This window comes from Stegodyphus dumicola, chromosome X1 (assembly GCF_044657685.1).
Source record: "Stegodyphus dumicola isolate Sdum_Otavi_A_Nest chromosome X1, ASM4465768v1".
Classification (NCBI taxonomy): domain Eukaryota; kingdom Metazoa; phylum Arthropoda; class Arachnida; order Araneae; family Eresidae; genus Stegodyphus; species Stegodyphus dumicola.
This window is the reverse complement of record NC_140780.1, coordinates 45,872,431-45,893,893: the sequence shown is the minus strand read 5'-3', so window position 1 is coordinate 45,893,893 and position 21,463 is coordinate 45,872,431. Positions and strand designations below refer to the sequence as shown.

Genomic DNA, 21,463 nt, shown 5'->3' with positions numbered 1-21,463 from the left:
TTATCAGGATGAACTTATAAACCTTTAGACGTTAATTTGAACTGCAATTTAATTTTGTTTTAGAATACCTTTTTTCAATTAACAAATAATTATGTTAAACTAATTAGAATCTTAATTCTTATTTTCAGGTTTCTGTCCAATCTGAAATGTCCAGTGAAGAAAACAGCCCCCATTAGTAGTACTGAATTTCAAGATGCGGAAATGCACTTGATAAAAATGGTTCAGGTAATAGAATTTGCTGAGGAGATTAAATTACTTCAAGGTCAAAGAGTAATCAAAAGTCAGGTAAAAACTTTAAATCCTAAATAAATAATAATAATTAAATAAATAATAATTAAAATAATCTAAGTTATTTAAAATAAATAACTTAGATGGAAAAAATATATTACGTGTGGGCGGTTGCTTAACTCATGCCACAATTAATTATGATTCTGAACATCAAATTTTATTGCCCAAAAATCATAAGCTTACCAAGCTAATATTTATTCATTATCATTTGAAAAATGTTCATGCTGGTCCTCAAGCATTGTTACATTTTGTTAGGGAAAGGTTTTGGCCCATTGGTGGCAAGGATTTAGCTAGAAAAACAGTTCACGAACGCTTAATTTGTTTTCGTGATAAACCTATCATTTCAGATCAATTAATAGCCGATTTACCTCCTGAAAGTGTAAATCCAAATCTAACCTTTCATAACACAGAGATAGATTGTGCAGGCCCTTTTCTAATCAAATATGGAAATCAAACGAAAGGTAGTCTACATAAAGTTTATATAGCAATCTTTGTTTGCTTAGTTACAAAAGCGATTCATTTAGAAATAGCATTTGACTTAACGTCTCAAGCCTTTATTGCATGTTTAAAACGATTTTTTTTTGCGTAGAGGTAAAAGCTCATGTCTGTTTAGTGACAATGCGACTAATTTTGTAGGAGCTCACAAAGAGTTAAAGAAACTTGCTTCTTTAGTTACTGTCCCTGATGAAGTTTTGGGTAAGTATTTGGCATCTGAAAATATCTCTTGGAAATTTATTCCTCCTTGTGCCCCAAATTTGGGTGGAATTTGGGAGGCCGGAATCAAATCTTTCAAATTTCATCTTAAAAGAACTATTTCCGATGCAAAACTAACCTATGAAGAATTTTTAACCGTAATTGATCAAACTGAAGGAATACTAAATTCAAGACCTCTTTCTCCTTTATCGTCTGAACCTTCAGATTACGAACCCTTGACGCCAGGTCACTTTTTAATAGGTAGACCCATAAACGTAATTGTAGAACCTCAAATTTTAGATTTGTCAGAAAGCAGATTGCAAAAATTAACTAAAATGATACAGATTATATGGAAAAGATGGATAACTGACTATCTTAATAACTTGCAAAAACGAAAGAAATGGTATTTTTCAAAGGACAATATAAAGAAAAATACAATAGTTATTATTAAAGATGATCAGTTACCTCCATTTAAATGGTTACTAGGAGAAATTGATCAGACAATTCCTGGTAAAGATGGTAAGATACGAGTAGCAGTCATTAACACAAAATTTGGTCCAATTAAAAGGCCAATATCAAAAATTTGTTTATTGCCTTGTAGGGTTTATATTTATTTTAACTAACATTTATTTTAAGCTTAAGCTATCTTTCCTGTCAAGCCTTTACTTTACCCTAGAATTGCCAATGCCAGAGTATGTAAATTAGTAGAACGCGCAGAGTATTCAAATTTTAGCAGAAGTAAATTGAGTTAAACAGAAGGGAAACGTGATTGTAAGTATGCTTCTTGACTCACTAGCGTGAAGGTTGCTAGGTAGAAATTTAAAAACCGCGCGTTTCGGCCTGTGTGCCTATTTCGGCAGTTCGTCGAATCTTTCAAATTCTTAATCAGAAAGTTTGCTGAATCTCAGCTGTATCTTAGAACGCGGTTAAGTTAGTTACGATTATAGAGCCTCGTAGGTAGTGACTTCGTTATTTATTCATCCTGTCATTTATTTTTAGTTACATTTTTGTCTATTTTGTTCAACCTCCGGTTCGGCGTAGTTTGTGAGCGTCAAGTGAACGCAACTGTGATTTCTAAAGTGGAATAAAAAGGGATTTAAACACTTCTTACGAGTTTGTGTACTTTACAGTTCATAGCAGTCACTACTACTGTTGCTGACAAGTGGAGCTTCGCAACATCACATTGGCGCCCGAACACCTTACGAACTGAAATGGCCAAAAATTGGATGGAAGCTCCTGTACAACTCCAACAATAAGAAATGGCGAATCAGTTAGAAGGATTTGGATACCTGGTCCAAACGATGAGAGCCTCTATCAAGCCAAACGTCAATTTCGACGGAAAAAATTCGGTGGCGATATTTTTAGAAGGCCTCGAAAATCACTTCCAACTTTACACTGTGCCTGAAAGACAAAAAGTTGCCATTGCCACGTCTGCACTAAGAGGAAAGGCCTCACTATGGTGGAAGAGTATAGAGAAATTTTTATTAGGAGAATTCAGAGGCCAAACATATATCTTTGAAAATTTCAAAATATCATTATTAAAGGCCTTCCCCATAGTGAAAGACCGAGCAAAGCTAGAAGCCGAACTGTATAGTTTTTATCAACGTAATATAGAAGATTTGACGGACTTCATTCTGCGAAAAGTTAAGTTGACAAACATGCTGTATGTGAAGAAACCCGACACGGAGATAATTGAAATAATCTTACCAAGATTGCTACCTGCTGTCCAAGATTACTTAGAAATCCGAAAACCAAGCACCTTGCAGGAACTCTTCGAGTTGGCGGTCAAGTTCCAAAACCGCAGAATAGCGGAAAAATCTAGAGGGGCATCGTATTCTCAAGGTCTCCGAAGGCAATCCTCAAATCAACAGACCGGAAACACAAATCGCTTTTATGGGGGAAAGAGCTATCAAGCCAACTCATCGAAGCTCGAAGGTCAAGGCCCAAAAAGGAAATTTGAAAACCACCGTCCGCGTAGCCAGAAGACTGAAGTTGAAAGGAAAGCTTTAAACGAGTAGAGGGGCCTGTAAGAGCGAGGGTCCAGACCCCGGAAGTTTCGAAAAAACCCTCAAGAAGATACCTAAATACGGTCGTGGTAAAGAATCACAATTACCGATTATACAAGTCCTGGTTGGCGATGTACCAGTAGAAGCCCTCATTGATATAGGGGCAGAAGGTAATTTTATGAGTGATACATTTTTCAAGAAGAATTTTAATAGGTTACGATTATTTAAAAATAAAAACACAGAAATTATAGCGGTGCAAGGAAAAACCTGTCAATGTATTGGGAAATTATCATTACAAATACAAGTGACAGGTGACGGAGACCCTGATGTTTAACGGAGGTAAACAGGCATATGTCCCACGCTCTCCCCTATATAGATACAAGAACTCCCTGGGGTCCCACAAGGGCGCACCGGAAGTTACTGAGCCTTCATGAAAAAGTTTAGATGGCCATACAAGGCCTATTCCAGTTTGATATTGGTTCTGTACAGATTCTTATGTTAATGGTTGCCTGGGTGTTCATAGGCCATAATGCATACATGAAACATAACATTACATACATGATATATGACATGACATTAAACTTATACATAATACTTGCATGAATTAGTACATACATACTTTACACTTCACATGACATTAGACTACACATACATAATGCATGACATTAATCTGCACTTATTAGAGTTATAACCTGACGGTATACTACGTTAGGCTAATTGTATTGCAAACTTGCTAAGTTACTTTATAACTGGATTACTTATAGTTTACATTATTGCTATTACTTCTTAAATGACATTATGCTATATAACAAGATAGGCACACATACTTTGCCTTATAATTGTATATGCGTTACTTAAAATAATACACATGTGGCACGCGTTACACGCGCTAATGACTACATTACCGATTACGTTATGTTAAAAGTACACATAGTATGACGTATTACAGTCATTGATTAAATTACTTACATTACACTATTACTTACATTACACTATTACTTACATTACACATTTACTTATACACTTACATATTTACAATTTTAGACATAACAACCTGCTAAATTACAATAGAGACATAGAATTCTTGCGCTGTGTATGCTATTATTTCTATGTTGGTTGGCAGACATCCTGCCCTAGGGCGCTCAGCTGCTGTATAATTTTACATATATTTCTTATCGCAGGTGCGTGTTTGATGATGAACGTCTTGTAAGGTACTATATCCGTAGTGGGATATGGTAGGTGATGGCTCGTCGTGAGGCTACAGTTGAACGCGTAGTGGTCGGGGAAGCCAATTTCCCCGCACACACACGCTTCAGTCATGGAGATAGCACGCTTATAAAAGAAGGTGGGAAAAGGGCCATGCTCCGTGATATAGTTTACCAAAGGGGGTATGGCCTGTAAGCGTTCTTTATCTACTACAGGGTAGAATTCGAATGTCCTTCTGCCGGTATCTCCATTCTCCCATTCGTGTTGCCATTGTTTATTCCCTATGTCTCTTAGTTGTCTTTTTAAAAATGACGCTGGGTTTAGTGCTGAGACAGCCTGTGCATTATTGTTGGTTGCTGCCTCATTGGCCAGTTGATTTGCCATCTCATTGCCTGCGATTCCAGAGTGGCCTATCACCCATTTTAGCTTGATGTTAGATTGCTGGTTGCTATGCAATGTCTGTTGGATTTGCAGGATTATGGGAGATGTGTGATGATGATTCTTTACTGCCTGCAGCACTGACATACTGTCTGTGCAGATTTCTGTTCGTGCAAGTTGTATGTCGTGTGCGTACTGTATTGCCGCTTCAATTGCTAAGGCCTCCGCCTGGAAGATACTGTTGTGAGCTGCAAGATGGCCTTTCCATTGACTGTGAAGTGTACCCTGCTCATAATAAGCGTAAGCACAACCCACTCCGTTATCATGTTTGGAGCCATCTGTGTAGAATTGCGAGGCGACTGGTACGCGTATTTCCAAACCCTACCCCACTTTTCGAATTTTTGACGTCATGGACAAATCGACTAGTTTCGCCTGGATGGTAATTCTTGAGCATGCGCTGAAGGGCGAGAAGTAACATAAACAGAACTTTGGCTTGCACTTGTAAACAGTATTAAATATATTGTCTGAAAGCGTATTCGTTTATGTAATTGCATAATTTTACTGTTTCTGTAATAAGAAAACTTCATTCAGATAAAATTTATTTTAATATTATTACTATTATCTGGTTATAGGATTATACGAAATGCTGAATACTCTAGGTACTATCGTAATCTTCGCATAACCTTTCACATTGGATTTTTCCTTATCATTTTAAAATATATTGTATGATAAAGATTAAATCAAAGCAAATTACTTTGTTAGAGATGTGAATGTTCTAACTGAATTTTCTTTTTATCACTTATTATTTATTTCCTCTTTGAAAACACATTCATATTTGACAAATAATTATCCCCGCTGAAAATGTTTTGATTGTTTAAAAACTATATTTGTCAATAATGTAATAAAAACTCACTAATCTAGTGCTTCATAGATCAATATGACAACGAATTCAAAATGTTTTAAAAACAGTTCTTTAATCTTTATTTTGTAGTAGATGCAATTAAGGTCACAGAGAAAAAATATTTCAATAAAAAAGTTCCCCATGTTAATTCAATAGCAAAATTATTTCTATTTCAGTGAGAAATCCACTTTCAATGCTTATATAACAGAAAAATGTAACATAAGCATTTTAGAAGTTTTAAATATAAGCTAAAGGTTTGCTGTACAATTTTATGTAAGAAACGTAATAATTTACTTTCATTCCTTTTTAATCGGCATATTCGTTTCCAATAGATAACTAAAATTTTTGGCAAGTTACAGACTTAACTTGAACACACAGTATTCCGTCACTTAAAATATCAATTAATTGTTCTTTTTCATTTAGAGATACATTGGAATTGAAAATACCAAAGGCAAAATGAGTCACAGATCCAACCTAATTCCTTATTTGGAAAATTTTCAAAAACATTTCTGTCAATTTTATCATATGTTGTTTTAAACAAGAAATCTGTATTATTTTCTTTAGTAAATTGTGAAAAAAGCATGTTTCTTTTTTTTTTTTTTTTTTTTTTTGGTTCAATTCTCCTTGCCAAAGTATTGGCTTAGTTTTAAAAGCTTACATTAGTACAAACTGTGACACAGTGTGTCTAGGTAAGATTGTTTCAAAATGTCTGATAATAATTTCAAACATTTTCTCTCCAGTTGCTTTTCCTTCCCAAATATTACAACATAAAAAATATTCTACTGCGTCGTTTTCAAAAACATATCTCACATAAACGATAAATTGAAACATTTTAGTACTGTTGGTAGTTTCATCAAGTTTTATAGTAAAGACTGGATTTTGTATTCTGTAGTGTCTGATATGACAAAATTTTGGTGAGAAACAGTATCTTTTTTTAATGCTATTGTTTTTAAATCGTTACTATATTTTTCTGCATGCATAAATGATGTCATTTTAATTGCTGAAGGAGGAATTAGCGATTCTCCAATTGTATGAGGTTTTAAATTTTTTTTAAATTAAATAGTTTCATATTTAATTATATGAAACTTTTAAGCATGCCTGTAAATCTTTCTCAGGAACTGTTGTATATTTTTCAAAAACATATTTTAATTTTAAATGCTCTCAGCTCATTCTTTAAAAAAATTCTTCAGATTTATTTACTTAATCCTTATGTTTAGTTTCTGAGGTACTTTTCAGTTTCACTGGTGCAAATCTCGCCAAGCAGACTTTGTTGACGACAACATACAATATACAAATAAAAAATGTTAACAGACGTTAGTTCTAAGAATTTTTTATTTTGAAGGCACAAACATTTTAATATCTTTTAAAATTTTGTAAAAAGCCAATAAATAGAGATAATAAATTTGTTAAAAGACATTAAGAATTTACTATGTTTTCATGGTTCAACATCCTGATTCGCCGGTTCGTATCACGTAACACCACGTGATCTCATCTCGCGTAAACTACGCTACAAAAATCTAATTCTCTCAGTAATTATCTACATTAATTTCAAGTTAAATCTTAATTTGGAATACAAGTTTAAATGCAAGAATTATTTCAATTTGTACAAATAGCTTACTCAGAAATTATGTAAAACCGCAGTGCTCTACTTCGCTACTGCATTCTCATTAGAATTGATGAATTTAACCCTTGATTTTGCCTTCGGGTGGGTGAAGTGATTGCAGTCTAATTGTCTTAATTACCACGAATGGTCTTGGGGCATAAATTTTAATTATCTTGTAAAAATTCTATGTAGTTGTATGCCAGTATTGAAAGAAACAATCTGATAAGAAATGGCTGCGACTTGTTTCGAAAATGAGGTTGTTTTCGAAAAAACAATTGCAATACTCTTGTATAATACTTACAAGGAATGAGTTAGGTTATTTAACTAAAGTGCAGTCAATTTTATTTCTTATTTACATGAATGATGTATCACACAATGCTGTGTAGGCTAGTGACCTAGCGATGATGACTCAAAATGCATCTTTGCATTCAGGCATACACTTTTTATAAGAATATAACCATGCATTGGAGTCCTAGCTTCAGCAGGTACATTTTGTTATGCTATGCAATCTCTGTGGGTCCTAAATTCTAAAAACTTTTCGACTCCTAAATTCCAAAAATTTTGCTACTTGATATTTCTGTAAATTCCAAAATTTGCACACCTGCCATAACTGCACTGGCTGTAGCCTCAGTTATCCAATGTTCCAACAAAATCAAATATTATAACATTATTTTAGACCAGACTTTCTTAAACTGTAGATTGCAACCCCCATCTACAGCAAAGGGTCGCAAAAAATTTTAGTAGTTTTGGTATTTCTTAAACTTAATATAATAATTTTACAATTACCCAATATTTTTACACAATGTATCTGAAAATAGATAAAGATAAGATAATACAGTCAAAGAGAAAAACAAAAATGTTTTAACGCATTCTGTTTATAATATAAATGTTCACTGTACTTGCTTTGCACGTGATGCTGTCATTTCATCTGTTAATTAATTAAAATTTTCACATTGTTCTATGTCTTAAAATGAGAAATTAAAGATATGACCTAAAACTGCAATACTATCTTACAATACAAGTGAAAAAATTGACAGTTTCGCTCGCGCGTGTTTCAGATTTTCGCAATGCTTATGGGGTCCCACAAAATTTTCATAAATATTTTGGGGTCGTGAAAAAAATCTATGATAAAAAAGGGTCACGACTGAAAAAAAGTTTTAAGAAGCCCTGTTTTAGAACAATCAGTTTCCTGACACCAACCCATTTTTTTGCCTGTTTTGTTTCTAAGCCGAATTATGTTGCTGTGGGAGTTTTTCTATATTTTTACTGTTTCAGCTGAATGGAAAAACGCTAAAATGTTTCAAATGACTATTAGGGGAAGAGAATCGAATATCCCACATTATTATTATCTCTATTTATCTCCTGTTTTGATTCCGAGTTATGTTTTTTGATAGAGTTTTTCCATATTACATATTTCAGTTCAACAAAAAATCAACTTTTAAAATATTGAGGAAAAGCATGTACTAAAATGTTTCAAAATGAAAATTTGGGATAAATAAATATATAAATTAGTTTTTTCTAGGAGTGTAGGAGTTCTTATACATAGTATGTAAAGAAAACTAGAAACAACTTTTCACAAAGACAAAAAAATTGAAGTTCAAATGATCTTCATAAAATCCTATAAATGTGGAACAAGGATAATTTAAAATGTAAAAACTAACACGTTGACTGCCGCGTGCATTTTACGTGATTTGCGCATGACGCCAACTTGAAATTTTTATTGTGCGATATATATTATGTCGAAATATTATCTACAGAACATAATGTTATATAATCATGCTTCATGCTGGGGGTCACCAGCGACCTCCAAACATCTGTAGACCATTTTTGTGATTTATAATTTAAATTCTTACGATTTATTATTCTTCAAACCATTATAGTAACAATGGCACTATTTAAAAATTTATCAGTATCAATATTTATTCTAATTATGTATTTTACTTTGGTCGCGTTGCCAGTGGCACCCACAGCGCTGTAGCCAAGTCGAGTGCAGGTTACCGGTTACTCCCACGGCAGTCAACATGTTAAAATAAACCATCACAAGAAAAACCAAAAAAGTAGTATAAAAGAACAAGAAAGGTGAGGAATAAAACCAACTTTAACATAATATCGTCAAAAGGAGGTATGTCGAATTTAATTACATTTCCCCTTCTAAAACAAAATCCTTGCTTCTCTGTATCCAGAATCAGCTGATGAACCATTTCAATATATTTTTTATCTTAATAGTTCACCAAAAAATTCTAGTCCTCCTCAAAGCGAAGGAAAATCATTGAAAATATCTTCCGATTTAAAAATATTTTTCTAATCTAAGGAAAAAAAAAAAAAAAAGAAAGAAAGAAAGAAAACATGCCCTCCTGCAGTGGAAAATCTTTGAAAGTTCAAAATAATTTTAACACAAAACTTTACTAGAACCTCTTATCAAACAGCAGTAGCAAAGGAAAATGGGGGGGGGGGAAGTAAAATCATTAAAAATATCTTCCAATTTAAAAAGATTTTACTAGTCTAAACAGGATTTTATCAAGTTAATTTGAATTTCAATTTTTATTCTTTCTGAAAAATTGGTTCTAAATTTCTTTCTTTATATATTTACTGATCAATTTTTAGCAGCATAATGCACAAAAATTTTTGGAAGGATTCTAAATTTTCCTTTTAAAAAATTATTTGTATATACATAGTCCAAACACATCTGTATACAGTGGAATACGTTGAACGCGAAATATCGGTTAACACGAAATAATGCAACGGTCCCGACAATCTACAGTCAAAAGTCGTTAATCCGGACTCGTCGGGACTTCGGCGATTTCGGATTATAGATCAACAGTTTAAATCTCGTAAGATGGCATGCAGAAATTCTAAAATTAAAAATATGAAACCGTAATTTATGAAATAAAGAACAATTATGATCTAAAGGGTATCAAAATTTACAAAAAAAAAGCTTAATATTTATTTGTTTACTTTATTAAACATTTCTTTCAATGTAAGTTGTTTAAAATGCTTCGTTTTATGTGATAATACTTTCTCTTTAATTCTATAAACAGACATAATTTCTTGTTCAGTTACAAAGTTCCAAGTCCTATAATTGCTGTGCTGAGAATACCGACTAATTTGTCAATCGAAATTTTTTCGTTTTCACTAACCTCTCTGTCACCTTCTTCATGTCTTTACCCATTTTTTGCAGCAATTCCACTTTTTGTTTGATGGACATCGAAACATACTTTCGTTTTGTAAGATCCTTTGGGAGCTCCAGAATCGGAAATTCTATTTGACATAATCGAAAGTTCAAGTTTACTTTTATAAAATTGCTCTTACAGTCTGCAAAAAATAATAAGCCAGATCCAATTCGAAGATTAAGGAACAACGCGATCATCACCATTAACTGAAATAGATAATTAGATAGTTTTAGCTTATACCGTCCGTTATACGTAAAACGCGCACGCGAAAACGTATTCTGCGCTTGCGCAGTCGTAAAAGGTCTTGCGCGCATGCGTAATTGTCTATGCGCATGTGTCAATGCGGCGCATGCGCAGAAAGTTTTTAGCTTTGAGGTTCGGATTATAGATCATTCCGGATTATGGGTGTCCGAATTAACAACTTTTGACTGTACTATGTAATTTCATGCATTTTTCTCTTAACACGAAACAAAAATCGCTTAACATGAAAAGATATCCTTTCTGGAAATGAACAAAATACAGAAAACACTGGCATCGCTGGCGAGATTTAAGCGGGGTGTGAAATGAAAGAGAGGTGGTTTCACATGTTTCGTAGAAAAGAGGCTAATTTGAAACGCCCTCGGAATAGCCTGTGACACGAGCCAGTTTTGTTTATCTACGGACTTTCGCCTTCCACGTCTACAAATGCCACACAAACATCTCATCTCTCATCAGTTAGCTTGGGAATTCAGTGATGAGTACATGGCAGTGTGAGTAAAAATTAGTGAGTTTGGCTCATATGTTGCACTGCATAGAATTCAGCGACTCCAAGGTTGAACGAAAATTTTCATTACACACAATTCTCAAAAGTATCAGATTCTTTGGCTCTGAAAGAAATGGAGAAGTAGGATATTGAAACTGAGCTGACACTTAATGAAATGTTTGAGAAAAATTCTGTATTAATGAACTGTTCTACTGTATTATCGAAGAATTCGTTGCAGTAGTTTATGATAATGTGTGTACAGCCCCAATTATGGCAGACAAAGTTATTTTGGAGTTTGTTCAAAGCTAAAAAGATATCATTGATGCAGAGACGAAAATAAAATGAATGCAGTTCCTGTTCCCATGTCATCCGAAATGAGGAATATCATAAAAAGTATGGACAGTTATTTAGACGCACATTTCCAATGGTAAAATGAATAACAAAATGTTTGACATTGAACAATTTGATGCTAAAAAAGACAATGCAAAGAAAAATATCAGAGAATTTTCCCAAAACTCAATAAATGTTTTGTTTTTCAAAAACTTGAAAATTTTGTATTAAATTCCATTAAGTTCTTGTGGATGTTTTTGTTTCATTGGTTTTTATTAAATACATGCATATATACATATCTATGTAAATAAAATGTACTCTAATAAGCTTAATTTTGTTGAATATATGCTTGTTTTTCCTTTTCAATATTCTTTAACACGAAAAAATATTTCAGTCCCCTCAGTTTTGTGTTAAATGATTTTCACTGTATATCTGTTGCACATAAATCCCTTTCTTACATAAAATATAAATGTATGTATAGAATAACTAAATAAATTGTAAAGGAAGTTTAATTAGCAACTATGAAATCTTAAAAAAGTACATAGTATGAAATTTATAATGGCAAACATTAAAAATAGATAAAAGTAAATAAAATTTAAATTATAGAATGTACTTTATAAATTTAATAATAAGTGGTTAAAAATATATTTTTTAATTACTTAAAACATGGAAGTTATTTGGCAGAGATTGTTGGATATAAAATTACTACTTCAAATTTTCAGATTACTATTGTTCATATTTAAAGTCTCAATTTGCAGTCTTAATCCACATAACAACCATTGTAAAACCCATTATCATATTCCAAAGATCAGCAGCATACATTTTTTTCAAAATCGTGCATAATATTAAATATTGGCTTTTGATAGTCAAGTTGATACAAATAAGATGAACTGTTTTTATGATTTTAGACTAGTAGTTTATTCTTCCATTCACTTATTACAATATTTCATTTTTTATAAGCTCGGCTATCCAAAATTTCAAGAGCTTTCCGGGTATTTTTTTTGTCGAGTTTTTACTATACATACATTTCAGCATTTACATTGTCAAAATTGCACAGACACATACTTGAAGTGAATTTACTTTTACAGCTAAACACAGGAACTGGAAAACAAAAAAGTACTTATTCGGAGATTGTATTTCTTTTTCGTTCATGAAAATCAAAGTTCATTACACAAACATGCATTCACACTGCACAAGCATGTATGGAAATTCTTAATACATTTAGTAAATAAATCAGAAAATATTTTAATGTATAACAAATGAATAGTAAGTAGCTAAGCTTTTAGTTAGTAGTTAGCTTTTAGAAGTAGTTAAGCTTTTATAAAACAGAGCATAATAACACAGTTACAAAGATATTTAATGTTATAAAGTTAGGTAATTTAGTAAATTTCAGTTGTTCAACAAAGCAATGAATTATGAAGTTTCTTGTGTATCTTTATAAATGAACTTTATTGCTGTTTTAAGTAATTAAACAACTGTTCAAGTTATTTTAATAATTTTGAAATATATACACTAAAAGAAACAATAAAATGTATTAATCTATTTGTCAAACTTGATTTTGGCACGAAAGTCTGCAGAATGCTTCGTAGTTTTTAAGCACATAGAGGCACTGCAATTCTTATTCCTTGATCTGAAGTTTTCTGCAATTTTGTTTTTTTTTTTTTATTTAAATTGCTGTATTGGCACACATACAATTTTTGGAACACCTTTAGTATTGGTCCTTTTGGCGATTTTTTTATTTGGCGACAAACTTCGGTCGCCAAGGTAGACCCGGTTTTGAAGATCGGAAAAAAATGGCGGATTGTCAACAAAACCCGATCTAGACTAAATAACAATCCTAAAAAATAAGCTCTTAATCAGAATAAACAGTCTTTCTCTAATTTTCAATATTTCTAGTACTGCTATGATAAATTCTTGAACCACTACTGTAAATGAATTTATGACAATTATCATGTTATGAGTAATGAAATTTACAAAATGTTAATATTTTTAATTACAAAATATAATGTATTAAACATTAATATTTTTAGTAGTTAGTTCATATTTATATTTTATTATATTAGTACTTAACTAATAGTTTTAATTTACAAAAGGTTAATTTTTATGTTTATGAATAATGAAATTTACAAAAGGTTAATAAATGCATTTCAAACTAGTATATGTTACTTTAGTTTCTTAGATTCTGTTATTAAAAGAAAATAAAAAAATATTTCAAAGTGAAGGAAATCAAATTCAATTATAATGGGCAAGTTTTGTACCAGTGTTAGAAATATTTTTTATGATTAAATATTGTAAATGGTAAAAATATTAAGAAATGTGTATTTTTTAATCCCTCAATTTATTACAAGTAATTTATGATTATAATTTAAAAGCTAAAATTAAATTATCATAATGAGTAAATTTTGTACCAATGGTAATAATACAACAATCATCGTAAATGATGATTTCTGTGAAAAATTCGAACAGTCATTGGAATCCACTAGTGGTGGAGTGATAGCCACTGAACAGTGGTAGTTCAGGCTGGCTATATGGGAGTTTTAGTAGTTTTCCGTAGATGTAATGTGAATCTGAGCCAGTTTCTCTTAAAAAGTACTTTATGAAGGCATCCTTCTTCTGCTAGCCAACATATGTATTTATTTTCTATTCATAATTCTCTCTTATTTTCTTATTTCTTAATTCTAAATCTTACTTCTGAAGAGAAGAAGTGTTGCATCTATAGGTCAAAAAATATGGTCAATATGTTTGCAAAATCCTGTCAGTTTTGGAAAACATTTAAATAAACTAAATAATTTGTATGTGATGCAAACAAAAATGCATTACACTATTACATGTACTGAATAATTAATCAGGGAACAAAGTATATTGTAACGTTCCTTTATTTTGTAACCAGAGTTATTTTATTCTTGGGATCTTTACTGTCAATTTCCTCCATCCATTTTCTCACCAGAATCCAAATGAAGTTTTTATTTTGTAAAACAAACCGTTTTTTGCCTTTTGAGGCCACATTAATAGGTTGCTAGATAAGAAAAGATTTGTAGTCTTCAGCCTTGCATTATAATTGCTGATAGTTGAATTCCATGCCAGTTAAGTTTTTAACCAACTTTGCATTAAATTGATTTGTGCAGCCTTTGGGCTACAAATTTATTTGAATTTAAATTTTACATTTGAACTTAATTGTTATCATAAGTTATCTTGCCACAAGTGGTTAACCGAGTCGTAAGTACAAAGTGTGCCTTCTGTTCTGTACATCTAAACTTTATAATAGAATAAAAGTATATCTTAACTTAATAAGAATATATCTAAACTTTATGATAATAACATTTAAAGACATTGAAATCAGTATCTAAGTGCTTGCCATGTAGTCAAATTTTTATATATAAATTGTACTCTTACTTTTATTATAGAGTTTTTATTACAAAAAATTCAGATTTCTGTTAGATAAAATGTTTTAAGTAATGTAGAAAATTTGCATAAAATTTAAAATAAAAAGTCGACTGTTATGTCAACATACTATTAATGAAAGTAATAATACTCAGTGAAGGTTATTCATATGCAGCTGTTAGGTTGTAAGATTTAAAAAATTTGAGAACTCTAAATTCTAAGCAATATATTCCATAATCTAAGCAACATTATATTTTTTATAGTCAGACAAATTATGAAAATGTTATAAAAGCAATAATGAAACATGATTTAAACCTATGAATTCATGCAATTACACATCCATATAGTTCTAATATGAGGTATACAAGTATTTTTAGACCATGGTAATTTTGATCAAAGGAAACACCAAGAGTTTACCTCATGCTACTGAAAATGTGTTTTTTTTTCCCTTGGGGGGGTGGCGTTTATAATAATATGCAGAGTTGACATATGAAAAAATGTCAAGATTCATGTGATGTAATATTAAAAGCACTAGTTTTAACTATCAAAAATTTGGCTTTTTAAAAAATATTTTAAATGTTGTGCTTTCCTAACACAAAAGTAACTTTAAGAAAAACACACAATTTATCCCTCCTGCCATCAAAGCTCCGATACCTATCAAATTCGTTAAAGTTACGTGGACAGAAATGGCGGCATATTTGAAGCTCAGTATTTAGGGTTACCAAGGTTATCATAATTTTTCATTTATCGCTCCATAATGTTGCCAAAAAGGACTAATACTAAAGCTGTGCCCAATTTTTGTATAGTGGCTTCAGATGTGGATACGTTTTTCGAACACTTTCGTTTATTTTACTGGCGTCGTTGAATTTTGCGATGAAATGCAGCACATTTATTGCCGAGTATCACCTTCCAGATTTTTCATAGTGTTATGTATACATCAGCAATGAAACAATCACCATTCACTAAAGATTTTGCGTATATTCCCACTCATAATAATTTAAATTGCGAAAATCTCACAATTAACACCTAAACACACTATTCAGGAGCACAATTCTTCCGAAAGCGCCCCGTAGTGGTCAAAAGTGGGGTAGGCGTCTTGCCAGATGAAACTAGTCGATATTTCCGTGACGTCAAAAATTTGAAAAGTGGGGTAGGGTTTGGAAATACGCGACTGGTTAAGGCTCCTCTAAACCAGGCTGAATCCAAGGAGGTTAGAATACATGGAGATGGCGTCTCTGCTGTCGCAATACGAGGAGAGTGAAGCCGGGGAAAGCAAATAAGCCACGCCTCGTGAGGGCAAGAAAACGCTTCCCTTACTATGTGAAGTGAGGTTAAACGTCAGCTTGTTTGAAGTTTTGAGTGTGTTTTCTGATTTCTTATGTGAAGACGTGAGAGGGTTATAAGGTACTGAATGGTTACATTGAAATAATGTCTACATTCCGGATTTCATTTCCATATAAAAGAATGTTTTTTTAACATGCATAAATAAGTAGAATAATTGAAATGTGCGTTTGAAAAGCCGTCAGAAAAGAGTTTGAGTATTTTCTCGGTGTGACGTGCGCGAAGAAACATCTATAATTCTCAGATTTTTCTTCAATTAATGGTTTGAGTATTATACTCGTAATTAACTGAGTTGTAAAAGCAAAACGGTAAGTAAACAAGGGAAGGGGGAGTGGTCAGCTCATCGTGGAAAAGAAAACGCGTTATTTTAAAGGTGTGATCATATTACATTACAAGTCATATTTTATGTATTTAATTTTATTTTCTGTTCAAGTAAATATTTAATAACAGGATTTAATTTGGGGTGAAATTTGTGGGAGTTTTAAAAATAACAATGCAGGATTTAAATATTATTTTTTATCATTGTTCATGCAATTTAATATTTTTCGAAACGTAAGTAGTATTTCTAACATGGAAAATTGAGAATTATACCTGTATATATTTAGAATAACTAAAATATAATCAATTAATGGTTTGAGTATTTATTTATTTATTTTCACAATACCTTTATTGCTAGCATTCATTAATGACAGCATGTAATTACATAATGCATTTCTCATTTAATTCATTTTAATGGAATCAGTCCCTTTGTACATATATTTTCCCTCTGCATATCCTGATAATCATTAGAATTGATACAATTATCAGCACTTGCAGCCGTTTCCTTGGATATGTTTTAAACATGCACAGCAAATTTTTATCTAACTTTGAGCAAAGTATAATTAAATAAATGATAGTATATATGTTAAAAGAATATTTACCTGTGAAATGTAATACCGGATCCTGCTATTCTTCTATTTGTACAGCCGAAAGCGACGCAGGAATTTACCATTTTGGCAGGAATAAAAATTGCTTCTCGGAACAATATTGCAGCCGTCTACAAGATGATAGAAAATGTAGAAATAAAATGAAATGGCGGGAAAAAGTGAAGGAAAAAGCGCGCGAAGAATCCACGGTCTTTAATTTACGAAACTGGGTGTGGCTAGGTTCTGCCTCATTGGCTGAAGAGCTCGTCAATCTTTCTAAAGCCACGACTACTAAGGGCATGCTTTCCCCCACTTTTTGGCTTCACTTGGACTGCGCGCAGGGCATCTCCATGTATTCTAACCTCCTTGGCTGAATCACTAACTTTTCTCTCTTGGCGAGGGAGGGACCGCGCTACCAATTTTGGCGCGTTTATCGCACACGCTGGCTGAATGTCTGCTGTTTTTTTAAAGATTTATTTTATAGACGCGCGGCATTCAGCGCACATAAACTTTTCGGATAATTTATTAATTCTCGAATAGTATATAGACGTTTTCACTTAAATAAAAATTTCGCGTATATTTTGTAAACATATTCAAAATAACTTATTCTTTAGATGTTTCAGTTTTGTTAGCAGACTAAAATAAATAAGATATGAATAAAAACTTTCAATAGTGTCAAATGGGGAAATAGTTAAAGCGTAGAGTGTGCAAATAAATTTATCTTAATGACATTTTAACAAAAATTTCCATAAAAACACTAAATTCATACTAAAAAAATAACTTAAGAATATGTTGTCATTTTAGTCTGAGGTATATGGAAATAATTGTGCAAGACTCTGAAGAAACACTTTCTTTTAAATGTGTGAAATATTTCATAACATATATGGAAGAAGAAAGTACAGCATTCTGTGTTTTGGATGATTTTCACCAAATGTAATATAAATACGAACTAGAAACCGTAATAAAAAGTCCTTCCTCTCCAATCAGATCACCTTTGTGTTGCATTGTATTTGCAATACTTCTAAAAATCCAATTTTTACCTAAATTAAAAAACAGTTATTCCATAAAAGATAATAAATTTGAACGTATATAGAATGAATTTTGTAATTTGAGTTATGTTACAAAATAATTCCTAGTTTATATATTTTATACTAATAATTTAGATAAAACCTGTCCAATTTAAGAATGTGTGTTAACCACATTCTTAAATTGTAAAAGGACGACTTAACCCCACGTAATTCATTTCAAAGCATAAAATAGCTTATTTTCTAATATTCAAAATTTCTAATAGTCATAAAATAGCTTATTTCTATCTTTCATAAGCTTATTTTCTATTTTACACAGCAACAGCATTTTCATGCAGTCAAGGTTTTTTAATTGCTAGTTATTATACATAATACTTAATTTTTAACACATTCTTATTAGAAAGCATAACTAAGAAACTTCTTTTTAAAGCACCACAGTGATTTCAATGAATGTCGTTAAATTTACAAAAGTATTGAAGATATATTGAACAGCATTATAACAAGAAACTACTGTACAAAATATGTAAATTTAGCATAATTTCTTTTTTAGTATTTGCATAGTTTCCTCCAAATGAACCTTAATGGGAAGTTATCTTGCAAAAATTTAAAAGTATTAAAATGGCCTCTATTTAAGATGTAACTGCATTTATAATTATTTTGTAATTGTGAATAGATTATATTATTGCAATTAGATTATGCACTTACAACATAATTGCATAAAGTAATGAAATTAAGAGTTCACAGATACAATGTAATATAATTACAATGCAATTATCTAAATTGTAATTATAATCACTTATTTAATACCACAATATTATTATAATCACAATGTAATTTAAATTGGGTACTATATTTGTATACCCTCCACTCAAATGGAGGTACTGATAAGCCTGGAAGTTATTATCAACAAAAAGCCTGTTCAGGACAGTTTGATGACAATTTCCACCGGGCGAAAAGTACATTCTTAAGCCCAGGCAAATCATGACAATAAAAATCATTTAGTCTCATGATTCACTATATTTCAAACCCTAAATTTGAATTCTGCACCAAATTATTTACCTATATTTTAACATACTTTATGAATTATTAGAAGCGATATGGCAAATATCTTCTAAAAATAACTTTAAAATATTTGTATCCATTAATTGATTCAGATACACACTTTTATTATTTAAGTATATCAAAATAAAGTTTCATGTTCCTGAAATACAAAAATTATGAAAAAAGTTAAAAGTAATATTCTTAGAAGCATATGATATTAGTCACCAGCTGCAAAATAGTTAATTTTTTGCCCTAAATACAAGTTTATTACACAGTAGTCAAACGTGTAACTTAATAACATGTTATATAAAAAATTAATGATAATAAGTTTATCAGAAATGAATTAATTCTGCAAACAAACTTTCTGCATTTGAAAATTTTCTACACCTGACGGGAGAAAGAGATCTAGTAAAATTAGATTTATTATAACTTCAGTTGGACCAAATACCTTCTCTCTATATATATGCATCACTAAAGAAATAAATAAAATTATCATGCTTAAAAAACAGATGTACCATACCAGTTTTTTTCCCCTTGTTACCCTTTACATTGAGAAATAACAAACAGTACAATGCTGAAAAATACTATCCTTGAAATTTTGTTTAAATGAAGAAACACACACCATCTTTTTATTTAAGCATTACACTTCAAAAACAGATACACATACCAATTTATTTTCACTAGCCTTTATACTGATAACATGCCATATAAAAATGAAAAGAATTATCCTTGAAATTTAGATAAAATGAAGTAACACAATGGGAAAATTTATGCACATGGACAACTTTTCTCTATTGCATGTTGTCTGACATGATCCACAAGTGCCTAAAAATGTATCCAAAGAAACACATTTCAATATTAACAAAAAATTGTTTACAGATTAAAATTCATTTATTTCATACCAGTATTATAAAGATCATGCATGAAACAAATCTGCTTTCCCATACTTTTAAGTAAAACTTAACTGAAATTTTATACTGGAAAATATGCTATAATTCTATATATTAGAAACAAGAAAATAATACCATAATAATATACTCATAGCCTAGCAGAAAGTAACATATATAACATCAAACACAGAAATTTATATACTCGTAGCCTAGGAAAAAGTAATACATATTACATAAAACACATAAATTATTTAATATAAAACATACATACCTTCTAAAATTATTTTACTTTTTGTTTCTTATTGGCCGATGCTGATGAATATGAAACGTTATGGGCTCTTTTGTTGATAAGATGCTGTGTAAGGCCTTTGCATCTAGTAATAAAAAAATTATCAATAATTACTTTCTTAAGATTACAGCATTCTGGCATGGCCACATGCGTACATTTATCAATTATTCTTTCAACTAATTCTTTTGTGATGGCTGATCGTAAACGAAGGAGTACATCTTTACATTTTTGAAATTCTCGTTCAGCTTCCCTACATATTCGATACATTCCTGAAGAGATGACCTTCAGTCCACCTTTATTGCTGTGTTTTGTAAGAATTGTGCGATGCTCGGGTATGTCAGGTTCCAGCATGTCCTCTGAAATGGTCATAGCTGTTTTACAATTTTCACATATGCTTTTTTTTTTCAACAACTTATTATATATGGCTCCTGCGATGTAATGTATATCATTTTCTTCCACAGCTGGGGGCAAGCGACGTTTCACTGCCACTGCAGAAGAGGTAGATGGCACTACAGAATTGGAGATAGGATGCAAGACCTCCTTTCTGATAGCAACCTCTAATTCAGAAGCATCAAAGAGGCTGTGGTCACTTTCAGAACAATAATTTGTATTATTGATATCCGAAATGAACTGTGATAGGCACACTAATTTCAGTGCTCTCTTGGCTTGCAAAGCAGTAGGCTTTGCACCCGACTTTCGTCTAATCTGTGAAAAGGCATTTTCCAGCGCATCTTGTGTCAACCTGCCTGGTAAGAAAAATGTAAACCCCTCGGAAAATAATTCTTTTGAGAGTTTCACAACACTCAATGTGCTCATAATAATGCCAGTTTGAAATGACTTCCATGCTTTTCCAAACTGAACAGTTTCAGTCACATGAATGAATTTCAATAAAATATTAAATTTCTCATCTTGATTTTTGATAGTGATGCCTTTTTTTGGATGCCTTGCAGTCATAATTGTAAACCATTCTGCTACAAGTCTCAGCCACCATGCAGAAGTTAATGCTTCTTTTGCAACTTGGTGTAAAAGAACTGCTTTTTCAATAGCAGCAGCTGTTTTTACAGAAAACAATTGCACAGCAGATGCCACATTCATCGAGGAAAAGTGTGTTGGGAAGAGATGAACTCTGTTCAAGTGATGTAGAGATCTCAGGGCAGCATCTGATTCTATCTCACTTGACCAGAGTCGTTTCACATACACTGAAGATACTATCCTCGATGGCAAGGCATGCTGCTGGCGAAATTCCTCTGGTAATATCATAATACTTGAAAGAA

The 21,463-nt window shown here is 31.8% G+C and overlaps 1 protein-coding gene across 1 annotated transcript; it reads right to left on the bottom strand.

Annotated features, from left to right (window-relative positions):
* Positions 1–18,913: 18,913 nt before the first annotated feature.
* Positions 18,914–21,005, bottom strand: LOC146993132 (uncharacterized). Its single transcript, XM_085808149.1, has 2 exons — positions 20,172–21,005; positions 18,914–19,835 (listed from the first exon to the last, which is right to left on the bottom strand). Exon 1 carries the CDS (start codon positions 21,003–21,005, stop codon positions 20,181–20,183), a length of 825 nt encoding a protein of 274 aa, XP_085664275.1. The 3' UTR covers positions 18,914–19,835; positions 20,172–20,180.
* Between the last annotated feature and the right edge of the window lie 458 nt (positions 21,006–21,463).